This window comes from Rhincodon typus, chromosome 10 (assembly GCF_021869965.1).
Source record: "Rhincodon typus isolate 14 chromosome 10, sRhiTyp1.1, whole genome shotgun sequence".
Taxonomy (NCBI): Eukaryota; Metazoa; Chordata; class Chondrichthyes; order Orectolobiformes; family Rhincodontidae; genus Rhincodon; species Rhincodon typus.
In genome coordinates this window covers 24553315-24576388 of record NC_063341.1, presented here as the reverse complement: position 1 = coordinate 24576388, position 23074 = coordinate 24553315, and the positions used below count along the sequence as shown (strand labels likewise).

The 23074-nt window shown below is 37.8% G+C and overlaps 1 protein-coding gene across 4 annotated transcripts; it reads left to right on the top strand.

Annotated features, from left to right (window-relative positions):
• Nucleotides 1-1393: 1393 nt before the first annotated feature.
• Nucleotides 1394-22102, top strand: ivns1abpa (influenza virus NS1A binding protein a). 4 transcript variants are annotated; one of them, XM_048601995.1, is made up of 14 exons: nt 1394-1686; nt 2370-2508; nt 3486-3655; nt 4919-4994; nt 5824-5997; nt 6251-6376; nt 9033-9140; nt 9949-10069; nt 10344-10562; nt 12903-13024; nt 13293-13419; nt 13503-13634; nt 13869-14042; nt 20925-22102. In XM_048601995.1, exons 2-14 carry the CDS (start codon nt 2398-2400, stop codon nt 21182-21184), a joined length of 1920 nt encoding a protein of 639 aa, XP_048457952.1. In that variant the 5' UTR covers nt 1394-1686; nt 2370-2397; the 3' UTR covers nt 21185-22102. The 4 variants fall into 4 exon arrangements, with proteins under 4 accessions (XP_048457952.1, XP_048457951.1, XP_048457950.1 ...); XM_048601994.1 differs by having other exon boundaries at nt 1394-1690; nt 2373-2508; XM_048601993.1 differs by having other exon boundaries at nt 1394-1690.
• The last annotated feature ends 972 nt before the right edge of the window (nt 22103-23074 follow it).

Here is a 23074-nt window from a genome sequence, read left to right as displayed (position 1 = left end):
GGCCTAGACCCTTCATCAGAAAAGAAGGGTCTAGGCCCGAAACGTCAGCCTCTCTGCTCCTATGATGCTGCTTGGCCTGCTGTGTTCATCCAGCCCTGCACCTTGTTGTCTTGGATTCTCCAGCATCTGCAGTTCCTACCACCTTTTAAATGAGATATCTTAGGTTATTGGGCTGGAACTCAAATTTGCCTTTTTGTAAAGTTACACTTTTTTAAATCTTCCAGTGGCAGCAAAAATTACTGTTAATTTAACAGTAGAACAAATTAGTTAGTGCGTTTTTTTTTGAACAAATAAATATCAAAGCTAAGATATGCTCACTAGTTATTTGAGGAGAGTGTACAGACAAGTCCTCATTTTTAATAGCAACTCTACTCCCTTGTGTATTGGAACTTTAAGCTAGGAATCTTCATATTGGCCTGAGGATAGAGGGCTACTTCATCTGCTGAAAATCAGGATATATAATATTCAGTTTTCAAACAAAAAACACAAAAACAGGTTGATGTTTTTGAGTATCTTTGATGGTCAGGCCATGCTGTAGGATGTTTATTTTGTCATTTGCATTTGTGGTGCCCTTTGAGTAAATGAACATCCATTGAGCTGCATAGCAATTTTCTTTGAATACATTCTTGTGTATTAGAAAGGACAGATTCAACACTGTTTAATTAGTGGTGGAGTGCCATACTAAAAGTTTCTTAATTTCATGAAGCATTAAAGTAGGGGGAAAAAAGCTTAACCTACATAATTTCTCACTTGTGTTTGCCATGAAGAAACAATTGGAGATATTTTGCATTTGTGCTTTGGTATTATCACAGACCTTTTAAGAAAAGCAATCAAACTTAAAGGAGTTGTGGGAGGATGGGGCTCATGTCAAGATGGAATCAGGCAGGAAAGTAGAGTTGAGAATTTGATCGGGTCAGGAAGTCTTATGAATGGTGCAGGTTTGAGGATAATGGCTTGCACGTTTTTTTTCTTGTGCATTTCTGTAACTCACTAAATGAGCTCCCTACTATAAACCCACTGGTCACAATTCTGAAATTCAACTATATTGAAATATTTTGTCTCTTATTGTACAGATGGGATTAATTTTATTTTTGAACTTGCCAATTAGTCAAGTTCAGTGATTCAGGCAACATCTTGAATTGGAAGGTAGCTGTAGCATATTTTCCAGCACCTTGCTTCAACCCTGTAACCTGAAGATGGACTGACCATAAACAGCTTAATTGTGGAAAATGGAGGTTTGGAAACATATCTAGAGCCACTCAGGTGGTTCAGTAAATATGGGGCAAGCATGAAATTGCAGTGCAGAAGTGGAGAAGATTGGAGATGTGATGGCCAAGGAATGGCAGGGGTAGTGGATGTGATTAGCTTAGTGAATTTTTTTTTTAATCTAACCTCAATTCTGTATTTTTCCTTTAGGATAATATGCAAAAACATCACAATCAAAATACATATCTATAGCCTTGGTGTATTTTTGGACTCCTTTTTCATTGGCTACAAGTCTGACTTTCTGTCAGGACCATTTTGAGGCTTATCATTACTGGACTCATCATTACCTGCCTACATTTTGATACATCGTGAATTGTCTTTTTCACAATTTGCTTAAAAGCTGGATCCAGAGTGCCCAAAAACTCATCGAAGTGCCTTCAGTTTTTGAAGTTTATTTAAACTTTTTGGAGTACAGCAGTAGTACGTAAGTTTTAAAAGTGTCATATACAATATGTCATGTTCCTGTTTTGTACAGAATGTGTGCTTGTTGATAGTGAAAGTATATGTTTACATACGATATTGTTATTGAACGTGTTAAAACTTTGGTCCTTCACTTTCCAATAACTCTTCTAGAATGTGCATCCAAATGGTTTCACTCCATGTGTAGCAAGTGGACCAACTTTACGTCTTTCTGGCATTTATACATTAGTCATTTGTTAGTCTTTCTTCATTAAAGCTGAAATTGGATATAATTTAAGCATTTTTTGCCTTTGATGGCTAGATGGAAATGCTTGATTTCTGGCCAAAAAAAAGTTTTTGGAAAAATCTCCTGAATTGCACCTGTACTACTTAGTCTTACTAGTCCCCTTTTTCTGTTAATGCTGAGTATAAGATACTGATTTAGAAACCAATTTATTAAACAATGCAAATGTGTTCAGTGGTACTCCTTGCAACATTCAGATGATTGGGTAATTACATAACTGAGGCTCGACACTACTTTTGAGCCATGAAAGTCGAAATAGTTTTTGTGCTGTACTCTGTTCTTTCCATACACCCAGTTCTTTTGTGGTTTTCCCATGGTACACAGCAGTGCAAAATGTGAACAAAGTAGGTATGCTTTAATCTATTTCTACAACTTATTAGAACGTTGAATTTTATTTTAGCAGGCTTCTTTGCCCATAAAGAAGAAAAATGATTCCTAATGGATACTTAGTTTTTGAAGATGAGAATTTCATTGAGTCATCTGTGGCCAAACTCAATGCTCTGCGAAAAAGTGGGCAGTTCTGTGATGTTAAACTGCAGGTATTCATAAATTGCTCATTCTTAAATTTCTGTTTAAGAAATATATGTTCCAAAAAGGGAGGCAATGGCCTCGTGGTATTATTGCTAGACTGTTAAGTAGAGAGACCCAGATAACGTTCTGGGGACCCAGGGTTCGAATCCTGCCATGGCAGATGGTGGAATTTGAATTCAATAAAAATATCTGGAATTAAGATTCTAATGATGACCACGAATCCATTGTTGATTGTTGGGAAAAACCCATCTGGCTCACTAATGTCCTTTAGGGAGGGAAACTGCTATCCTTACCTGGTCTGGCCTCCATGTGACTTCAGACCCACAGCAATGATGCCTAGCCAGCGATGCCCTCATCCAGTTAATGAGTAAAGAAAAAAAAAAAGTAATGGTACACATAATCAATTCAACAAAATTAGAATTCCCTTCTATTTTAGTTTATATTTATTACTGATGTTTTTTCCTCCTTCCATTACCTTTTGTTCTTCCAAAAAAAAATTTGTATTTTGATGTTAGTCCACAGGTGCCCTCTGGCACCTCAAGTGACCGTTCTTGAGTTGAATATAGGTTATAATTCAACAATCTAAGTTGAACCAGAACTTGTCTGAACATGCACCACATTAGAAGCCAATTCTAATTTTAACTTGCCTTGCATAAAAACAGGATAGTTCTGTCCAAAAATGTAGTTATTTGGGGATATGACTGGAATTTGTTCTGATTTTCATGATTTGGATTGGGGAAAAAAGACAATGGTTTTTGCTTTTGAAATTTTAAATTGATCATTCCATGTTTGTTAATAAAATGGGATTACACTTCAGGGAAATGACTTGTGACAGCTTGTGAATCTGTAATACCGAATATCAAATGATCATTTAACTTGGCTACAACCAATCTTGGAACCAATTGTATTTTGGGGGAAAAAGTGCACTGTTAAATGGGAAGTTTTTAACATTAATTCGTGCTTTGAAATGTTTTTCTTATTTAAGGTGTGTGGACATGAGATGCTGGCTCATAGAGCTGTTCTTGCTTGCTGTAGTCCTTACCTATTTGAAATTTTCAACAATGATAGTGATCCCCATGGGTTTTCTCATGTGAAGTTTGATGACCTAAACCCAGCTGCAGTTGAAATCTTGATGAATTATGCCTACACTGCACAGTAAGTGGTGTTTGTGAAATTTATGACTGGTTATTTTTTCAAAATAAAAAGGTTGTCAAGCACTGAGATGACTGTCAAAGAAATTACGCTTTGGAAAAACTTTTTAATTCCAGTTAGTAAGGCAAGTTAAATCAGAGTATAAAATCAAAAGCAATGTAAATGGATTATTTTTGCAACATGTGAGAACAAGATTTGAATCTTTGCATTCTCCTTAAATTCTGATCTGGCAGGGTAAATTCTCAGAGTCTATGCTGTATGTATTCAGCAGTTCAACTGTTTGAATTAGAAGTTGCGGGGTGGTGCGGTGCTCAGTGGTTAGCACTGCTGCCTCACAGCGCCAGGGACCCAGGTTCAGTTCCACCCTCGGGTGACTGTCTGTGTGGAGTTTGCATATTCTCCCCGTGTCTGCGTGGGTTTCCATTGGGTGCTGCGGTTTCCTCCCACAGTCCAAAGATGTGCAGGCTAGGTGGATTGGCCACAGTAAATTGCCCATAGTGTTCAGGGATGTGTAACTTAGGTGTGTTGTAGGGGGATATGTCTGGGTGGGATGCTCTGAGGGTCGGTGTGGACCTGTTAGGCTGAAGGGCCTGTTTCCACACTGTAGGAATTCTGAGATGTTTAGGGCCTTTTCATCTAGCTACTAAAAAGGGGACCCTTTCGTGGCTAAGTAGTTGTGCCCCTACCCCTGGACTAGGAAGCCTGGGTTCAAGTCCAACCTGCTCCAGAGATGTGTAATGACATCTCTGAACAGGTTGAATAGGAAGAAGTTTTTGTTTTTATCTAATTTAATCGAAGAAGTAAAGAAACACCCCACCTCCAACAGTTATTCACCTTGGTTCATGACCAGTTGTTTTTAGTTGAGCCCTCTGTTTTGCTTGTTAACCTACATAAGCTTTAGCAAGTTGTATTTGTGATTTGGTGAACCACTTAACTTGTAAATCAAATTGTGTACATGTTGTTATAGTCAGGATGAGTTGCTTGCTTTGATTTGGCAAAATGCTGCTTTGGTAGGAATTTATGAAACGATTCCCTTAAAGTAAAATATCTTTGTATGCAATCCTTATCTCAACATCTGTTCAACCCTCATTTGTTCATCTCACTGTTATCGACTATTTTCTCTAGTGGTTCTACATTTTGTTTTTCTCAGTTTTCCCATTCTGTTTCAGTCAAGTTAATTGAGAGTATCTCATTTCACTACGTGCAGAATTAATTTGTAGTGAAGAACGTCAGTGGACTTGATTTATTTAAAATTTGAATTTGCAGACTTAAAGCAGATAAAGAACTGGTAAAAGATGTGTATTCAGCTGCCAAAAAACTGAAGATGGATCGAGTGAGGCAGGTGTGTATGTCTGTGCAAATGGTAGTCGGCCAGAAAGTTGGCTTTTGGGGAAAGGATTTTTGAGACTTGGCTAAAATGAAATTGTCCACTGCTTTAACTTGTTATGGCTATGAGCTAGAAATTCTTTGAACCACTTTCAGGGGAAAAAAAGGAGTTATCATCTGTTATTTTCACAGTTGGATTAATTCCATCTTCCTCCTCTTTAATGATTTTTTTTGGGTGAAAAATCTTGGAGTTTTATTTTGTTTTAACTAGTTAAACTTAGATGTAACGGGTGTTCAGAAATAATCAGTTATACTAATATCTGTAATGAGTGCTGTGTAGTGAGAGAAGCTACTATAAGTGTAATCCATTAAACCAAAGAATATTGCTTTGTATTTGTAAAACTCTGCAGGGTAATAATACTGATATTGGTGGGCAGATCAAAGTTTTTTTTTTTTTTTCCCCTTGACACTTCATATTAAATATTGCCACCTAGTTAATGACACTGCATTTGCTGAGAAGTTAAACTAATGCAAAAATACCACACTTATTATTTTTCAGGATTTCTGTATGCTTAATTACATAGAATTTCAATTATTCTGGCAATTGTGTTTAAAGCAGACAAGAATGTCTTTTTACATTGAGAATATAAAGGTGAAAGGGCACTTGGTGCTTTTATGCAGCTCTAAATTACAGTATACTTGTGCCTATTCCATGAGGATTTAAATTTCCCTTGGTTTACATTCATTGTGGCTAGTATTTGTTTAACTCCTGCTGTGTCACTACCCCCTCACCACATTGAATTGTTATAACAAACTGTGAATTTGTTCTAATATAACTTCGTTAGGTTTGTGGTGATTATATACTGTCCAGGATGGATGTCCAGAATTGCATTTCTTATCGAAACTTTGCCAGCCAAATGGGAGACACTCGGCTTCTGGGCCAGATTGACAGTTGCATTCAGGAAAACTTGTTGGAGATTTCAGAGCAAGATGAATTTTTAAAACTTCCACGACTAAAGGTAAACCAAGTCGAAATTGCTATCATCCTTTCTTAAATCTAAGATAGTTTGAACTTGCTATTTTCAAAGCACAGCATAATTGCTGTTTATTATTGACTCCTGTTGAACTTTTTTCCTGTATGGAAGAACAATGTTTGGCTATAATGCTTGGATTTTGTTCTATTTGTTGTATCCTTTTTTAACCCTAGCTGTAAACATACTAACTGCATTTGGATACTTAACTACTTTTCATTTGAATCTTTTTTCTTTTCAGTTGGAGGTGATATTGGAGGAAAATGTCTCCTTGCCAAGCAATGGTAAAGTTTACACAAAGGTAATCAACTGGGTGCAACGTAGTGTCTGGGAGAATGGAAAAAACCTGGAAGAACTGATGGAAGAGGTTAGTATAAACAAAAAACAAGTGTTTATGCTTATGTGGAGGCTTGCATTATTACATAAACTGTGATCCTAAAGAATTTAAATTTTGCTGTAGGTGCCCCTAAGCTGAGAAAGTGGGGTGTGAAGGTGAGCAGTATAAATTGTTAAGTCTTTTTTTTTTCCCCCCTGCTATGATGCCTTTTATTTTTGGGAATCTGTTTTTGGAGCATTTGTCTTGCAATGAAGGGAAAAAAAGCTTTAGAGACAGGGAGAAAGAGGTACTTTTCTATGTTTAATTGCTTCCTTCCACAGCTAATCCATGTGAGTAAGTACAATATTCTAATTTCTGTCCCTCCCAATTGATTTTTATTTCCTTAGGTTTAATCTAACAAAAGTAGGATACTTCAAGCCTGAAGAAAATGGAAGATGCTGCGAGGGTAGTGACTCATAAGGAAGCAGCGGCCTTTCCCTAAAGTCTGCAGAATTTTGCTTTGGGCAAGAGTTGATTTAATGGTGTTTGCTCCTTTGCAGGATTATTAAGGTTACTTACATTAATAAGTTGCAACATTGTAGCAGAATCTGACTAAAATTGCTCTGTTGGGGTGGTTTCTGGAAAACATTAATTATAGAAAATGTTACCATTCTCTAGGGGTAGTAAAAAGGCTTTTTAAAGTCGGTAAGGGGACTGGGAATATTTACCTGGTAAGTCATGTTTTCTAATGGAAATTCTTCCAATTAATGTTGCACAGGCCATGAACTCTATCCATTACATAACTTTAAACCATTATTTGGAGGGGGCATGGTAAATGTGAGATTACTTGGAGCAGCAGCACAATGATGGGGGAAATATTGCGCATCTGGTTGGCAGACAGTTGTGTGGAATTTTATAGCACATAAACAGGCCCTTTGGCTCAATGTGTTGGCTCCATGTGAGCCTCCTTCCACCTTCATCTTTTTTTTGTTCTTTTTCTCCTTTTTATGTACTTATGCTACTGCTTGCATTGTATGCACACTAGGTCTTTACATTTTTCCCTTATTTTTGTTTCCTATTCCAACACAGTTCAGATTTTAATCTTTTTTTTTCCAGAAAGTTTCTGAAGTGCTTTTTTTCTGGCTGAGAGCACAATTATTGAATGATTATGGGAAAACTGGAAGTATTCATTTCAAACAACAGTTTTTATTTGGTTATTGTGCAGAACTTAGAAATTTAAGACTAGATCAAATTGTGCAACCGTTCACTACACGTACCAGAGGCTCACTCCTTTTAGTCTTGTTATTCATGCTGCTATATATTGTACTTCCTCTTAGATACAAGATCACTGAAGTGGACTTCCTAGTTGATCTCGCAAAAGTGCAAAATGAAATATTCCTAATGGATTAACATGTAGAGCTCTACCTTTTTAATAAAATGTACTTGCTGTTGCTATTTCTCTGACATAATGCAGCAATTCCACTTGAGCAGACTAAGTAGATACTGTTGATTTGAGGACCAGTTGGAATTGAGATTATAATTTTGAGCGAAGAGAAGTTTGAACAAAATTTCTTGCAATTTTATGGCTTTAGTATTTTTAAAATTCTGTATCCAATAATAGGCAGAACTATTGATGTGGCAGCATTGAGTATTGACAGAAACAGTAATGCGATATGCAAAAATTAAGTTTTTGCATCAGTGACGTGCAAAATAGTGTTGGTCTAGTTCAGTGGGTGGAGAGCTATCTGAGCAAGGTCCATCTGGACATGTTGAGAGATTGTTCTCAAATAACCATTTATTTAAAGAGGATCATGGGGGAAGGGAATGTTTTATTTTTGTGATTTGCTAGCCAAGCTAGGTAGAACCCAAAAAGTCTGTACCAGTTGGAACATTTAATACATATGTGGTAGGTAGGATTTTCTGTTTTGGAGAGAGCACAGTAATCCCGAGGTGCAACTGCCAACGTTTCTGAATCTGTTAGTGTTTGAGTGATGAACAAGTGCTGATTTCCATATAGCTCTTTTATATCTAGATTGTGTAATACGTTGCTTTAGAACTTGACCCAGATTTAAAGATTGTCTTCGCCTTTTTCCAGGACTATTTTCAGCTATTGCTTATCCTGTGGAGTAGTCTTTCATAACAATCTAACTGCTTGTAGATACAGGATTAAATCAGGTGGCCCTTTGCATCCTAGATTCACCCAGATTGCAAATTTGAGCTTTAAAACAGGATAGTCTTGAATAACCTGCATGTCCTTTTGAAGGAGAAAAGAGATAAAACTAAAAATTGCCCAGTCAATATTTTTTCACCTTCTTTAAAGGCCAACTACTTGTAATCTCTACATTGTAAGGAAGTGATTGTCTTATTGTCTTATTCTGGAGTTCCTGTATTTACCTTGCACGATTCTCCCTAGCAGCCTGAGAAACTTCTACAGTGCAAAAGAATACTCATGTCTCATTTTTGTCAGTGGATTTCTTACACTTTAGGTATCGAAAGGAACTAAGGGTGCAAAGAATTGATTATCATCTGTTTACTTAGAGTTTCTACCATCGTGCAATGACTTAAATTTTCTGTCAACCAACTGCAGTCCTCTTCAAGAAAGCAGAGACCTTCCAGGACTAAAGAACTAAAAATAACCAAGAGCTTGTGTGAACGAACTTGTTGCTATGGAACAGTAGCCACATGGGTGTTTGTTGCTGTTTTGCAGGTTCAAACCTTGTACTACACTGCTGATCACAAAATGCTTGATGGGAGCGTACTAGATGGACAGGCTGAAGTGTTTGGCATTGATGATGACCACATTCAGTTTGTACAGGTACTGAATACTAAGGGGTGCACATATGAAAATTAGTTGGGATGGTATGTTCAATTCCCACTAATCAGGCTAGCACAGAATTTTTATTTTGCTTATCCAGTCAGTGTAATGCAGGTTTTGAGCTGTTCATCTTGCATAGTGTAAAGCTGTAGGATGTGGGACTTAGAAGTTGGGTCGAGATACTGCAGAGGTGTGCTGCCCAATATATTGTAAAAAAAACCTGTCTTAAGATGTTTTCCCTCACTGACCAGATCCTTCCTTAGCACTAAAATAGAGATCTATAACCTGTTGAGCTCTGGTTAGAACAGTTCTTAGTTGTTTCTAGAATGATCTGATGTGCATATTGGGTTATTTCCTCCTGCTTTTCAGGAGATGCTAACATTCAGTTGGCACCAACCTGAATAGCACAGATTTGTAGGGTCCTACTGGGAGATTTTTAATCAGTGTGTGAATATCCAGTGGAGACATAACAAATCTATATAGTGCTGTTTTACCACATGGTTTAATCAACTGTCCAGTGTTAGCCTGTGTTGTGTTTAGTTTTGGTACTTTTATTGTGGTTTTTTTAGTGCCTTTTTTTATATGCTTTAAAGATGTTGGTAATGGTGTTCATTTGTTGGTGGTTATTTCAATGCAAATGGTTTGAGGGAAGTGAATGGATGTTGTTTGTTTTGGAAGTTGATAGCAGTAGAGTTTCTTGCATAAGATTAAGTAACTTCTGGTATGTAGGAGGAATAGGGTGTGAACGTAGAAGATGAATGCAGGTGTAGCTTGGCTAGGTTTTCTAGCTGCCCATTTGATTTTGCAGAAGACATCTCCGCGGGAGAACAGCCACCGACAGATACATAGCATGTCTTCTGGAATTCTGAGTACTCCAGTGCAAACAAACAAAGATGAGTGGAAAATCATTGCATCGGAGAAAACAACATGTAAGTTACCCATCTACAGCAATCTTATTGGGAACATTCTGCTAATCAGTTTTGAGGAAGAAGAAATTGTAATTGTTTTGCTCTGAAAGTATGCAATTCTGCTTTAAATTTCTTGGAGTGGGCTGTATAGCTTGCTGAGGGGGTCAAAAATTTGAATTTGCCCTGCTATCCTATCTAGGTGTATTGGAAATGTTTTATTCCCCATATTGGATGCATGGCTGGATGTATAGACACCTGCCTACTTGCTGACAAGTCATTTTACTTTGTCCTTCAGGCACTACATATCTTTGTTTGGCTGTCTTAAACGGTGTGCTGTGTGTCATTTTCATTCATGGCCGCAATAGTCCCCACAGTTCACCCGTCAGCACTCCATGTCTAACCAAGAGTATCAGTTTTGAGGTTCAAGTTGAAGATGGCAAGCTCTTGCCCCCCATGCAGTATGCCCGCTCTGGTCTAGGAACAGCAGAGCTGAATGGCAAACTCGTTGTTGCTGGTGAGTCCAAATTTGTGTTCCAAAAGTTTTTATATAAACAAACGAAAGGGCATTTTTCGTCTTGATTTTTAACCCAACCCCACAAGTTTTTTTTTGTGCAGTAGATTCAGAGTTATCAGTGCCTTTTACTCAGTCATTCTTTGTAAATAAGCCTAAATCCGTACTTTCCAGCGCACACACAGTTGTGGATGCTGAGGCCCAGTGTCTCAGACCCAGGATGTTGCTGTGGGAGCTACTCCAGGGTAATGACCTAGGTGTAGCTGCTTCATTGATGATCTTCCTTCCAACTAACGTAAGAACTGTGGATAAGAGAAAAATGCTTGTTTTGTTTGTTTGTGTTTGTTTTTTGTAATGTTAGCAGCTACTGAAAGAAACTTTGCTCATATGCAGCAATACCCAGACAATTTAGGCTCGGCCTGATAAGTCTCATGAGGTATTTGCAAAAAAAAACAAATCTGCTAATGGGTTAATGGATTTATCATTCCTGAATCCACATCATCAACATCCTGGAGATCACCATTGACCAGAAGTTGAACTGGACCAGTTGTATAAATATTGTGGGTACAAAAGCAAGTCAGAGGTTGGGGATTGTGCAGTGAATAACTTGCCTCATCGCTGCCATCTACAAGGTACTGGTCGGGAGTATGATGGGTCTGAAACTTGTCGTAAACTTAGAAAGGAGACTAAAAGTTTACAAAGAGTATTGGCTAAAGTGGACGGGTAAAAACGAGCTAAAAAAGTGAAATAATATATCTCTGTTTAGCCTGTTTTGACTAAATTACAAATGTCTGTCTCCATGTCTTAGACTCCAGAAGTTGACATTTTATGTTGTGAAAACTTAAAACAGTCACATAGTCTTTGGTACAGTTATATAGACTTTATTCTGACAAGCTGGCAGACACCCCTTCTATTACAATGTTTTTGCAATTCACTTGGCATGAGCTCCTTAATTTACATCCCTATTGATAAATTGGGCTAAACATGTTCTGCAGATGTCCCTTTCACGTTCACATTAGCTCTGATATTCGCTCCTACTTGATTCCCTGATATCACCCTGATACTTTATAAATCCAAGCTGTGAAGGTTAGGCAGCTTTGCAAGCTTGCATTTTCATATTCTAAATGGCCTGTAGTATGGGTTATATTTCCCTTTGTGCTTAGAGAAAGTGCTCATACTGATGTTTTGTCTATTCCTGAATTAAATATTGAACTTCATCAATTGTCTCACTCAAATTGTGAGAACATATTGTGCGTTCTTTCATATGTAGCAGTTTGTACAAACCGCGGATATATTGTATCCTCATCAATAATATCAACTATTGTAACCACTTTTCTCTTTTTAACATATTTTCCACAAGTCTTTCATAGACCAAAGCAGTTGGTAATCTCAATATAATATGTAGCTTTTATTTTAATGAAGTGTCTTGCTCAGCTCAAACTTTTTTTTTGCTTGTTTCTTTTACAGCAAACAGACCTTAAATTGCATCTAGTATATAGCTTCAAGCTATAGACTTTGAATGCCTTTTTGTGCAAGGCGGTCGAAGTTACAAGACCAGTTCTTTTGTCTTAAATTTTCTTAAAAGCAGTATTCAACAATTAAGCTGAAGTAAAAGACAGCTAACGCAAAATCCTAAAATATTACTTCGAACCACCATAAGTCTGAAAATTACTTGAATCAAAATCTTACTGCTGGATGAGGTAGATATTGAGAGGATGCTTCTTTAGATGAAGACCCGTGGGACTTCTCCTTAAAAATAAGAGATCTCCCATGTAAGACTGAAGAGCAGTTGCTTCAATTGGTTGTTAGCCAAGGCTGTCGTTGAATATCTTCAAAACAGAATTAGATTTTTGGTCTACATAGTAGTCTGAGGTTATAGGGGCAGGCATGAAAATGGATTTAAGGCCACAATAGATGACTTATGATCTTGATGAATGCGGAGCAGCTCAGAGCGAAAGGGCCTACTCTCTTTGTTTATGTTCATACACTTGCACTCAACCGGGTAAAGTGAGAGCATTTATTCTGGGTGTACCCTACCAGAGCGTTTCTTATCATATTGACATAACATTAGATTATGGCAGCAGCCCTTTCATTCATGTTTTATGATTGAACAATTACTGTCTTTGTTTTTGCCATTCTCCATTGATTATTTTTGTTTTCTCCCACTGCTTTTAAGACTAGCTGTAATTTGCCTTTTGAATGAAATCAATTTGAACAAATTTATAAAACTAAAGTTATAAATTTTGAGAATCTCTTCTACATTGCAAAATCTTCCATATAGATTGCTTTCTGTGCCACTTATTTATGTACTCTAATGCCTGAAATTTATCATGACTTGTTTAGGTGGCTACAATCGTGAGGAGTGTTTAAGAACAGTAGAATGCTTTGATCCTGCCACGGATGGATGGATTTTCATTGCTCCAATGAGGACTCCGCGTGCAAGATTTCAGATGGCTGTGTTGATGGTAAATGGGCAGAAGAAAATGACTATTTGTGACCATTTGAGATTATAATCTCTTCTATAATAGCTGAGCATTTCTATTGGTCATACTGTATTTTAAACTCCAGAGCATGTTTGATTTATAACATGTTTTTGGAATTAATTTTAATGAATTTAGTTTATCAATTTGCTCTCATTAATGCTTAATTTCATCTTAGTTAAATCTTCTTCCAAATGCTAAAGATTTGTCTTTTTTTTGGTTGTTGCTTAGTGGGGGTATTTTTATCCTGTAGGGCCAACTGTATGTAACTGGTGGGTCCAATGGCCACTCGGATGAGCTTTGCTGTGGTGAGACATATAATCCAAATACCAATGAGTGGACCCCTGTGCCAGAGCTCCGAACCAATCGTTGTAATGCAGGCAAGTAGGCAAGTGTTTTGTAATGTAATAATGGCTGACTTCTTTGATACATGGCTCCTGACAGATCTCTGATTGGTTGGCAGGTGTCTGTTCTTTAAATGGAAAGTTGTATATTGTTGGTGGCTCGGATCCATATGGACAGAAAGGATTGAAAAACTGTGATGCCTTTGACCCAGTATCAAAAACCTGGACAAATTGTGCTCCTCTAATTACACGTATGTCAATTCTATGTAAAATGCCATCTGTAAACAAAAAAAGTTGCTGATTCTTAACAGACATTTTGATGTAAAGTTGACTTGCAAGATGTTACATAAATCAAGCTTGTATATAAAAGTCACAATTGAAAAAAATCTTCATTGTCACTGTTTTAAAACTCTATTCCTTTGTTGCTTTTTTTCTGAAACTTCTGTACAAGTTGTATTAATTCCAAATTATTGTTTGAATATTAGGTAGACATCAAGCTGCTGTATGTGGACTGGATGGATACCTATATGTAGCTGGAGGTGCAGAGTCCTGGAACTGTCTGAACACTGTAGAACGCTATAATCCTGAAAACAACACATGGACTCTTGTTTCACCCATGAATATGGCTCGCCGTGGAGCAGGAGTAGCTGTGTATGATGGTGAGAACAAATATATAACTTTCAGTTGGCAAAATGTATCAGCATGTTGAAGTGTACAATTTCCATTTCAATGACAGTGGAGGTATAGTATAAAAGGTGGGGATGCAAGCGTGCCCAAATCTCAAAGAAACAAAAATTTTTTTATTGTATGAGAAAAGGGCATTGATTCGTCAACCACATTTGGTTCTTAATCGATAAGATGTTGTGATGGAGCCTGCACCAGGAAGCGCGCGTCCCTTATGCTTCTATGCGTAGAATTAGAGTTGCATGTCTTTGCATACGTTTTTATTGTAGGTAGAGAGCAGTTAAGAACAAACTATATGCTAGGCTTTGTTTTTGTACTCTGCACCCCTATCAATCAAGAGGTTATGCTGAACTTGTATAAGATATTAAATGCCTGCGCTGCATACAGTTTTGGGCTTCACACTTGAAGAAGGAGATGAATGCATTTGCAGAAGTAGTATAGAAGAATTATTTCCAGGAATTAGAAACTTCAATTATGAAAGAATTGGGAAAATTGGGATTCCTTTTGCTCTCCGAGGACAAGGCTACAAGGGGATTTGATGCAAGTTTTCAAAATTAAGACATCTGGACAGATTAAATGGGGAGAATATATTAATACCTTGGATAAGGAAAGTGAATGTATTATAATCTAAGTGCGCAGGTGGCCACAAATAGAAAGGAAAGTGTTGAGGCTGACAGTCTGTGGAGGAATTTAGATAGGTTGTGAGTGGGCAAAAACTTGGTAGATGAAATATAATGTGGGGAAAATGTGAAGTCACGCTATTCTGGCAGGAAGTTGAAATTGAGAAAGACTGCAGAGGGAATTTAGGAATCTCGACTTAGTGCAGAAGCAGTCATGCAAAGATTGGAAGCCATGACCCTCACCCGCATACAGTCAAATCTGTGGATACAATATGTGGGTGATACACTTGTCTTCATTAAATGCACTAAGTTAGAGACACAGCATCTCATCAACATATTCACCAGGATCAAATTCACAGGAGAAGAAGAAAACAACAATCAACTTCCATTCTTAGACGTCCGGGTAGAATGAATTGACAAACTGGGAATTCCAAGCCACAGTGTACAGGAAGGCAACTCAAACTGACCAAATCCTCAATTTCCACAGCAATCACCCCAACATCCACAAACAAAAGTGTGTAAGGACACTAGTTAAATGGGCCGCAACACACCTGAATGTCGCAAGGAGGAAGAGCACCTATGTAAGGTTTTCACTATCAGTGGATACCCCACCAACTTCATCCACAGATGCGTTCCAGATAGACAACACCAAGAGGACACAATACAACCTAATACACTGGCCGCACTACTGTATGCCAAGAACGTATTGGAACTGACAACGAGATTCCTACTACTACTAGGAATCAGGGTAGCACACAAACCCACAGTCACATGACGACAAATTCTGTGACATGCAGGACCAGTGTAGTGTACAAAATACCATGCAAGGACTGCCAAAAACATTACATTGGCCAGACAGGAAGGAAACTAGCTGTCAGGATACATGAACAGCAGCAGCAAAACGACAATGCACTTTCCCTCATTTCAGTACACTCGGACAACGAAGGCCATCAATTTAACTGGGACAATGTGACCATCCTAGCTCAAGCCAACCACAGACATGCATGGGAATTCCCAAAGGCCTGATTCTCCACCCATAGTGCAATCAATAAACATGTGGAATTAGACCCCATATACAAACCCTTGCAAAAAAGAACTGGAAATTACACAAAACACCTCAACAGACCAGATCATAAATACTGAGCGGAGTAGAACAAACTTGCTTCATCGGAGGCTGCACTGATGTTACCTAGCATGGTGACAAAATGTCAGAACTATAACTGGCCAGCAAGTCGACAACCTCGCCCACAACCTGAGCTACAAATCATTGCAAGAATCTGCAAATCACCATCGATGAATCTCAAAAAACTAGCAACTGAGCTTGGCAGGGAATGGGGAAGTCACATGACCTTTGTCTCAAATGCAAAGAAGGGATATGAGAGCCTTGGCAGAGAAGGTTAAAGATAATCCAAAAAAGATTCTACAGATACGTTTAAGAGCAAAAGAGCAGCCAGAGAGAGAGGAGGATTCCTTTAAAGATCCGCAAGATTGTCTTTGTGTCCAATCTCAGATGGAGAAAGATGAAATGAATACTTCACGTAAGTTTTTACTGTGGAGAAAGAAATAGAGGCTAGAGAACTCCAAATTGATGTTTTGAGAACAGTTCACATTACAGAAGAGGAAGTGCTGGACGTCTTAGAAAATATAAAGGTGAATACATCTCCAGGACCTGATCAAAGTGTATCCCAGACATTGTGGAAAGTTAGGGAGGAAATTGCAGGAACCTGGCAGAAATATTGTAATCACTTTCGCCATCCTCCAGTTGTGTTTATGTAATGTTTGTGTAATGTCCATGTTTGAGAGGCTGTAAGGAGAAGCCTGGAAACTAAGCTTGCAAGTGGGTAAGTTGTTGGAGGTGATCCTGAAAGATAGGGTTTATGCATTTGGAGAGGCAGTGATTGATTAGGGCTAGTCAGCATGGTTTTGTGCGAGGGGAAAAATCATGTCTCTCAAACTTGATTTGAGGAAGTAACCAAGAAGACTAAGGGTGGAGTGGTAGACATTGTTTACATGGACTGTAGTAAAGCCTTTGACAAGGATCTGCATGGTAGACTAATTGATAAAGTTAGATCACAAGGGACTTAAGGTGAGCTTGTAAATTGGATACAAAATTGGCTTTATGGTAGGTAACTGAGGTGGTGGAGGGTTGTGTCTTTTGGACTGGAGGCCTGTGACCAGTGGTGTTCCTCAAAGATTGGTACTGGGGTCCACTTTGTTTGTCGTTTATATGTTTTATCCAAATCCTTCATACAAGAAGCATGATTAGCAATTTTGCAGATGACACCAAAATTGGTGCTGTAGTAGACAGTGAAGGTTATCTAAGATGATAGAGTTCTTAATCAATTGGGTTAATGGGCTAAGGTGTGGCAGATGGGGTTTAATTTGGATAAGTGCGAAGTATTGCATTTTGGGAAAACAAACAAGGACAGGACTTTGTACAATTAATGGTAGGGCTCGGGTAGTTCTGTAGAACCGAGACCTAGGAGATCAGGTACGTAATTCTTTGTCTACCTGTGACACAAATTTCAATGGTTAAAAAGGAGTTTTGCACGCCTGCCTTCATTGCTCAGATCTTTGAGAATAGGAGTTGGGACGTCATGTTGAGGTTGTACAGGATGTTGGTGAGGCCTCTTCTGGAGTACTGTCCAGTTCTGGTTGCCCTGTTTTGGGAAGTATAGTATTAAGCTGGAGAGGGTTCAGAAAAGATTTACCAGGATGTTTGAAACGGAGAGTTTGAGATATGAAAATAGACTGGGACTTTTTTCACTGGTGTGTAGGAGGTTAAAGGGTGACAGTCTTTTGAGGTTCCCAAAATCATGAGGGGCATAGATATGTGAATGACAAGGGTCTTTTCCCTTGGGATAAGGAAGTTCAAAACTCGGGTGTATTTTTAAGGTGAGAGGAGAAGGGGGACAACTTTTAAAACAGTGGTTTGTTTGTGGAATGATCTTCCAGAGGAAGTGGTTGAATGCAGGTATAGTTACAACATTTAAAAATCATTTGAATAAGTACATGAATAGGAACAGTTGGGAGGGATACAGTCCTAGCACAGGCAGGTGGGACCAGTTTAGTTTGGGAACATGTTGGACCTAAGGCTCTGTTTTCTATGCTGTATTACTCTACTGCTATGAATGGAGTATAAAGGTAGAAATAGGGGGTTTTTCTAAAATTTCAAGGCACAGCTGGAATACTGAACAGTTTTTTGGGTGCTTATTTTGTAATGAAAGGTAGACTGCTATTAGAGACTGTCTAGAGGTTTGCTAGGCTGATCTCAAAGTATGAGATCAAAGGGTAAATGCTTTCTGACTGATCCCCATGTCCCACCCCAACAGGGCCTCGGCAGTGACTGAGTGAGTGGTGGGGAGTGTCTGTCAGTCTTTCCAGTCTTTTGAGAACTTCACAGGATAAATGTGTTAGGTATAATCTCAAAATAAGGGATTATTTTTATGACTGAGATGAGGAATTTCTTGGGTAGTGAATCTGCAAAATACTTTACTACAGAATGCTGTCAAGGCTGGGTCACTTAAAGGCTGAGAGATGTTTAATTGGTAAGTGCATTGAGGGTTCTGGGTGAATAAAGACAGGAAAATGGAGTTGAGGGTTATCGGAGCTTATTGAGTCTGCTCCGTCACTGAGCTGAGTTGCCTACTTATGGTCTTATTATTCTCTAGAAACTTCCTGTCTTGTTAAAAGGTTTGAGAATGAGGGGGTACAGGTTTATAAGAAATTTTCAAATCTAATGCCATAAATGGCTCCGGTCTGGAGTGTGCTGTCTGGCAGTCTTGTGGTGGTGGGTACAGTTGCTGGATTTAAGGGAAATATGGAGTTGTGGGAAAAGATGAGAATGGCACAAAGTCATAATGCATATTCAGAGAGTTAGTACAGAGTTGGTTGAGTAGCCTCCATCTACATCATAACAACTGTGATTATCGCTAGCAGTGACATTTGTATCTTGTATTCCTCATTGTGTGGTAGGTGCAGAGCACAAGGCTATCCTGAGGGATAATGACTATTCTAATCAAATTGTTGCTCACTATGTAGAATTTGTATTCATGAACAGGCCAAAGGCCCACTGCTTTTGCACCTGAAATTGCCCAGGTTACATCTACCTGCTCAAATAAGGTGTCCAAACAGTCCAAGCCATGTGAAGCTAGCCATTTCACAATATCTTCCTCTGCATATCATAAGTAGTATTTATTACAAATCACAACATGAATATGAAATTTAGTGCCAGTGTGAGCTTTTTAATTTACAATTTTAAACTGCAGTCCCATTTTTGTTTTATTAACCATTTTAGGCAAAAATATACAATTTGGTGTGGTAACTCTAGGAAACTACTTAATTTAAAGTAATACTTTACAGGTATACTGTGGCTTTTGTTTCCCAGTTCACTTGGGGTGTGGGGTTGACCCATTGTCTCTGGAGTTTTCGGCTTCCAAACGGACAGCTGTTCCACAAACTTCAGTTTCAAATTGTACATCTTGGACTTTCCAAGCCATGACTTACAGCATGAACAATGATGTTTATTACATTCTGATAAGCCGGGTGAGGGGAGACTCCTTTCTAGCTCAGGTTAAGGAATGTGATCAATCTGTGATTCATCCTTGAAGGTGATTGGACATTTGATGTCACCTCCCATTATCTTGTTTGTTTTGTTTCATTTTCTTTACCACCCTTCTCATACTTTTGACTCCTAACTAAACTAAGAGCCTAAGATAAAGGGTATTCTAATCTCCTCTTTGCCCATTTGTTTAGGGTCGGAAGATTGAGTTTAGGGTATCGGCCATCTGGGTTTGGTAGGATCAATGTCTGTTTTTTGGTCAAGTTCCTCATTAAATTAAACACTTATCAATTATTCTTTATTGTTCAATGTTTTTCTTGTGGTGTGGTCTTGTTTTTTTAAAACCAAAAACATTGATCTTTGCTATAATTAGGATTAAGGTTACAAGCAACTTTTTTGCTCTGTGCTGAGTGTATAGCATGTTTATTATAATAGAATTCATAAATATAAAAGGTGAAGTAATGAGGTTCTTGTCTGTTCGGTCAGTATGTACTCATGAATAAAGTCCAAAACATCTTGGTTACAAATTTAAAACATTTGCAGCTAATACTAATATAAAAATTACATGTAACCAAATAATTGCTTCTGTTCTGAATTTTAAAAAGTTAATGTAGAAGAGCTAGTAGTTTCTTCTTTTCACATCCAGTTAAACTGGCATGGTCCTTTCTCCATAATTTAATGTGTCAAGCATGTGTGCTCAAGTTCTCAATATAGCTCTGAAACAAAAATAACTGCGGGCAAGAGGCTCTTAGCATTTTGCCTTCACTAATTTAGTGTTACCTTTTTATTCTGTTCCAAACTCCAAGTGCTTTTATTTTGTCAAGTGAGGCTAAGTAAAGATCACAGGATATTGAAGTATTTAAATCTAAGTTACAGTTGAACAAAAAAGTCAATAGATTAATAGACTTGGTTTCATGTTTCACTTAGACTGTAACAAATCTCCCTTCTAGTCCTACACCAGGTACAATCAGTTTAAGATTCATTCATTCTAATACAGCTTAAGTTTCTGGAAGCTGCATATTCATATGCAGAAATCTGTCCTCCTCCAGCAGAGGTGGATGTGAACATTTGCCATGGCAACATCCTTACTATTCAGAACTGACTTGCCATTCTTCATACAATTTAAATTGGCAGAAGTTTGAAGGGACAATAAGCTTTAATGGCAGTACTTGGGAACATAGGCAAGTGTAGCCTGTTTAACCCCTTGGATCTTTTCTGCTTTTCAGTGAGATAAGGTTGATCTGTGCCCCAACTCCATACAAGCACCCTTACTTACTCTACAGCTCTTAAATTTATGTTGGCTGTTTAAAATTTAATCTAGCAAAGCAATTAAAACAGTTAAATTTGAACAGCTTGGATTTCCTCTTGAATTTTACCTGCAACAAATTAACCTTCCCTAGACCTAAACAGTTGAAATCTCTCAATCCTGTTTATAATAAATGAAATGAACATTGTGCCTAATAGATTCCACACAATTTACATTACCTCTGCCATTCTACTGAGGCCCTAGTTATAATGGAGAGCAGTACAGAATCAACTGCCAGTTGTTCTTTACCCTTCAGCCAACATTGAGTCCATTCTGATTCATTCCCTTTTAAGGATGGAGTCAGGTTCTAAAGTCCTAATCGTTGTTGTCTCAGCAATTGACTACTGTAATAATGCAATTAATTTTACAGGAAAAATCTTTGCTGTGGGAGGATTTGATGGAACCCATGCACTCAGCTGCGTTGAGATGTTTGATCCAGCCAAAAATGAGTGGAAAATGATGGGAAGCATGACATCAGCAAGGAGTAATGCTGGGGTTGCTGCTGTGAACAGGCTCCTGTATGCTGTGGGAGGCTTTGATGGCAATGCATTTCTGAACAACGTGGAAGTGTACAACCCAGAAACCAATGAATGGAGCCCATACACCAAAACAAATCTGTCCAGTTTATAAAGTTTAGCCTTTTCTTTGCAGCTTAAGTTTAGTGAAGTAATTTGTGTACTTGTTTTGGGGTGGGTGTGGTTGGGTGGGACGGGAAGGGGAGGGATGGAGAATGATTACAATTTGGATGTCTATGGTTGGGCTGTAGCTATTTAGAACAACTTAAAGCATGACTTCTGGGTTTTACTAGTAACAACAGCCACCTTTTTGGAATTGCTTATAATAATTACAATGAGCTGTAAATACTGTTGTCCCAGGATGTAGGTGTTTGTTGTGTATTCCAAGTGAGTTTATGGTTAAGTGCAAACCTGGTATGCAGAAAACAATTTCAAAATTTGGATAATAGGAAATATGTATTTTTAGAGCTTCCCCAGAGTTTTGTTTTGCAGCATTTGCACATTTTCATCATGAAGTTCTGGTTAGAAATGCAGCAGTTATGATAAATTTGAGATGGAGGGAAGGGACCAGGAAAGCAAAGAAGCAGGCGTTGTCTTTCTTGCCTCAAGTGTTTCAACTAGTCATGGATGTACTGACCAGCCTGCCAATTAATGCATTTTTGTTTGGATTAAATGTTTTATGATCACTTTTTATAACAATTTTTGTACCTGGATGAATATACTATATAAAATAAAATCAGATAGTGTTTTGAAACCATTTAAACTAAAGCTTACAACTAGATGAGGCATCAGAGTGGGACATTTAACCTCTTCAAGGAGAATTTTATGTATGTTTTGCCTCTGCTATAACTTATTGTACTGCGCTGTAAATGCTTGATAAACTTGAGGGTTTATTGGATGTGAAATTGTATTAGGATTCAAGTGAAGGATTGAAAAGCACCTGAGAGAGAATCATTTTGTTACAAGCTCTGTAGCTAACATTCCTAAAACATTAGACGACCTAGAAAATTAAATAATTAAACTCTTTGCTTCATGGGCTTTGTGTATTATTTTAAATGCATTAAAGTTATTAAGATTGTCAATTCTCTTATCAGTCCTTAGCCAGATTTGCTGACATGTTTGTGGATTACAAGTTTTTTTTTATTTTTTAAAATTTTAATTAAAAAGTGATAACTGTATGTACTAAAAATCCCATCTCTTATCCCTGCCCTCATTTAGATTTTTAATTTGCAGGATTCCAGCTCTTCGTAATTTGAAAAAAAATCACATGCTAAAGCCAAACACACTCGAACTCTTCAGTTTTTGGATGTGTTTTTAAGGGTAGGTCAAATGCAATGTAGTTTCCTTTTTAATTGCATTTGTTCATTAGAAGTTAGAGTTGTATCTAAATTCTCTAGTGTAAACATTGACTTACCTGAATCGAGATTTTAGAAAAAGAAAATCAGCTGACAAAGAAGTTAGTTGTGTTACTGCCACAATCTATTATGGTACCATAGTGCATCTTGCATTTGTTTTTATACACTAAAATTAAATAATGATTTCACATATCACACTCTTCATTCTGATGCTTTGAAATTAAAGACAATTATAAAAGAGCACAAAATTTCAAACTGTTTAAATTTGAAACTGCACTTATTTCTGTACTAAATTGAGTAATGGAAGATGTTTGTTCTGGTAGGCTTGGGCTATACAAGTTTCACTAAAATCCACCTTACTATTGCTGACTCAAGACCTGTTCTGGTGAAGCTTTTTGTCATGGACTTACCAGGATAATTTGCAGGAAATCCCAAACTAATGTGAGAGTAATGTTATAATACTGAAAGTGCTCACTAGTTGACTGTGGACTCTTCTAGAAATGCTAGTGTGGAGTTAATAATCAACAGCTGACTGCCAAGTTTGGTCATACAGGCCTCAGTCTTACATACTAGAAACTACATATTAAGAGTACTGATCAGAATGCGTATACACCATCTGGCTTTCACCAATTTTGTTACATGGAGAGATT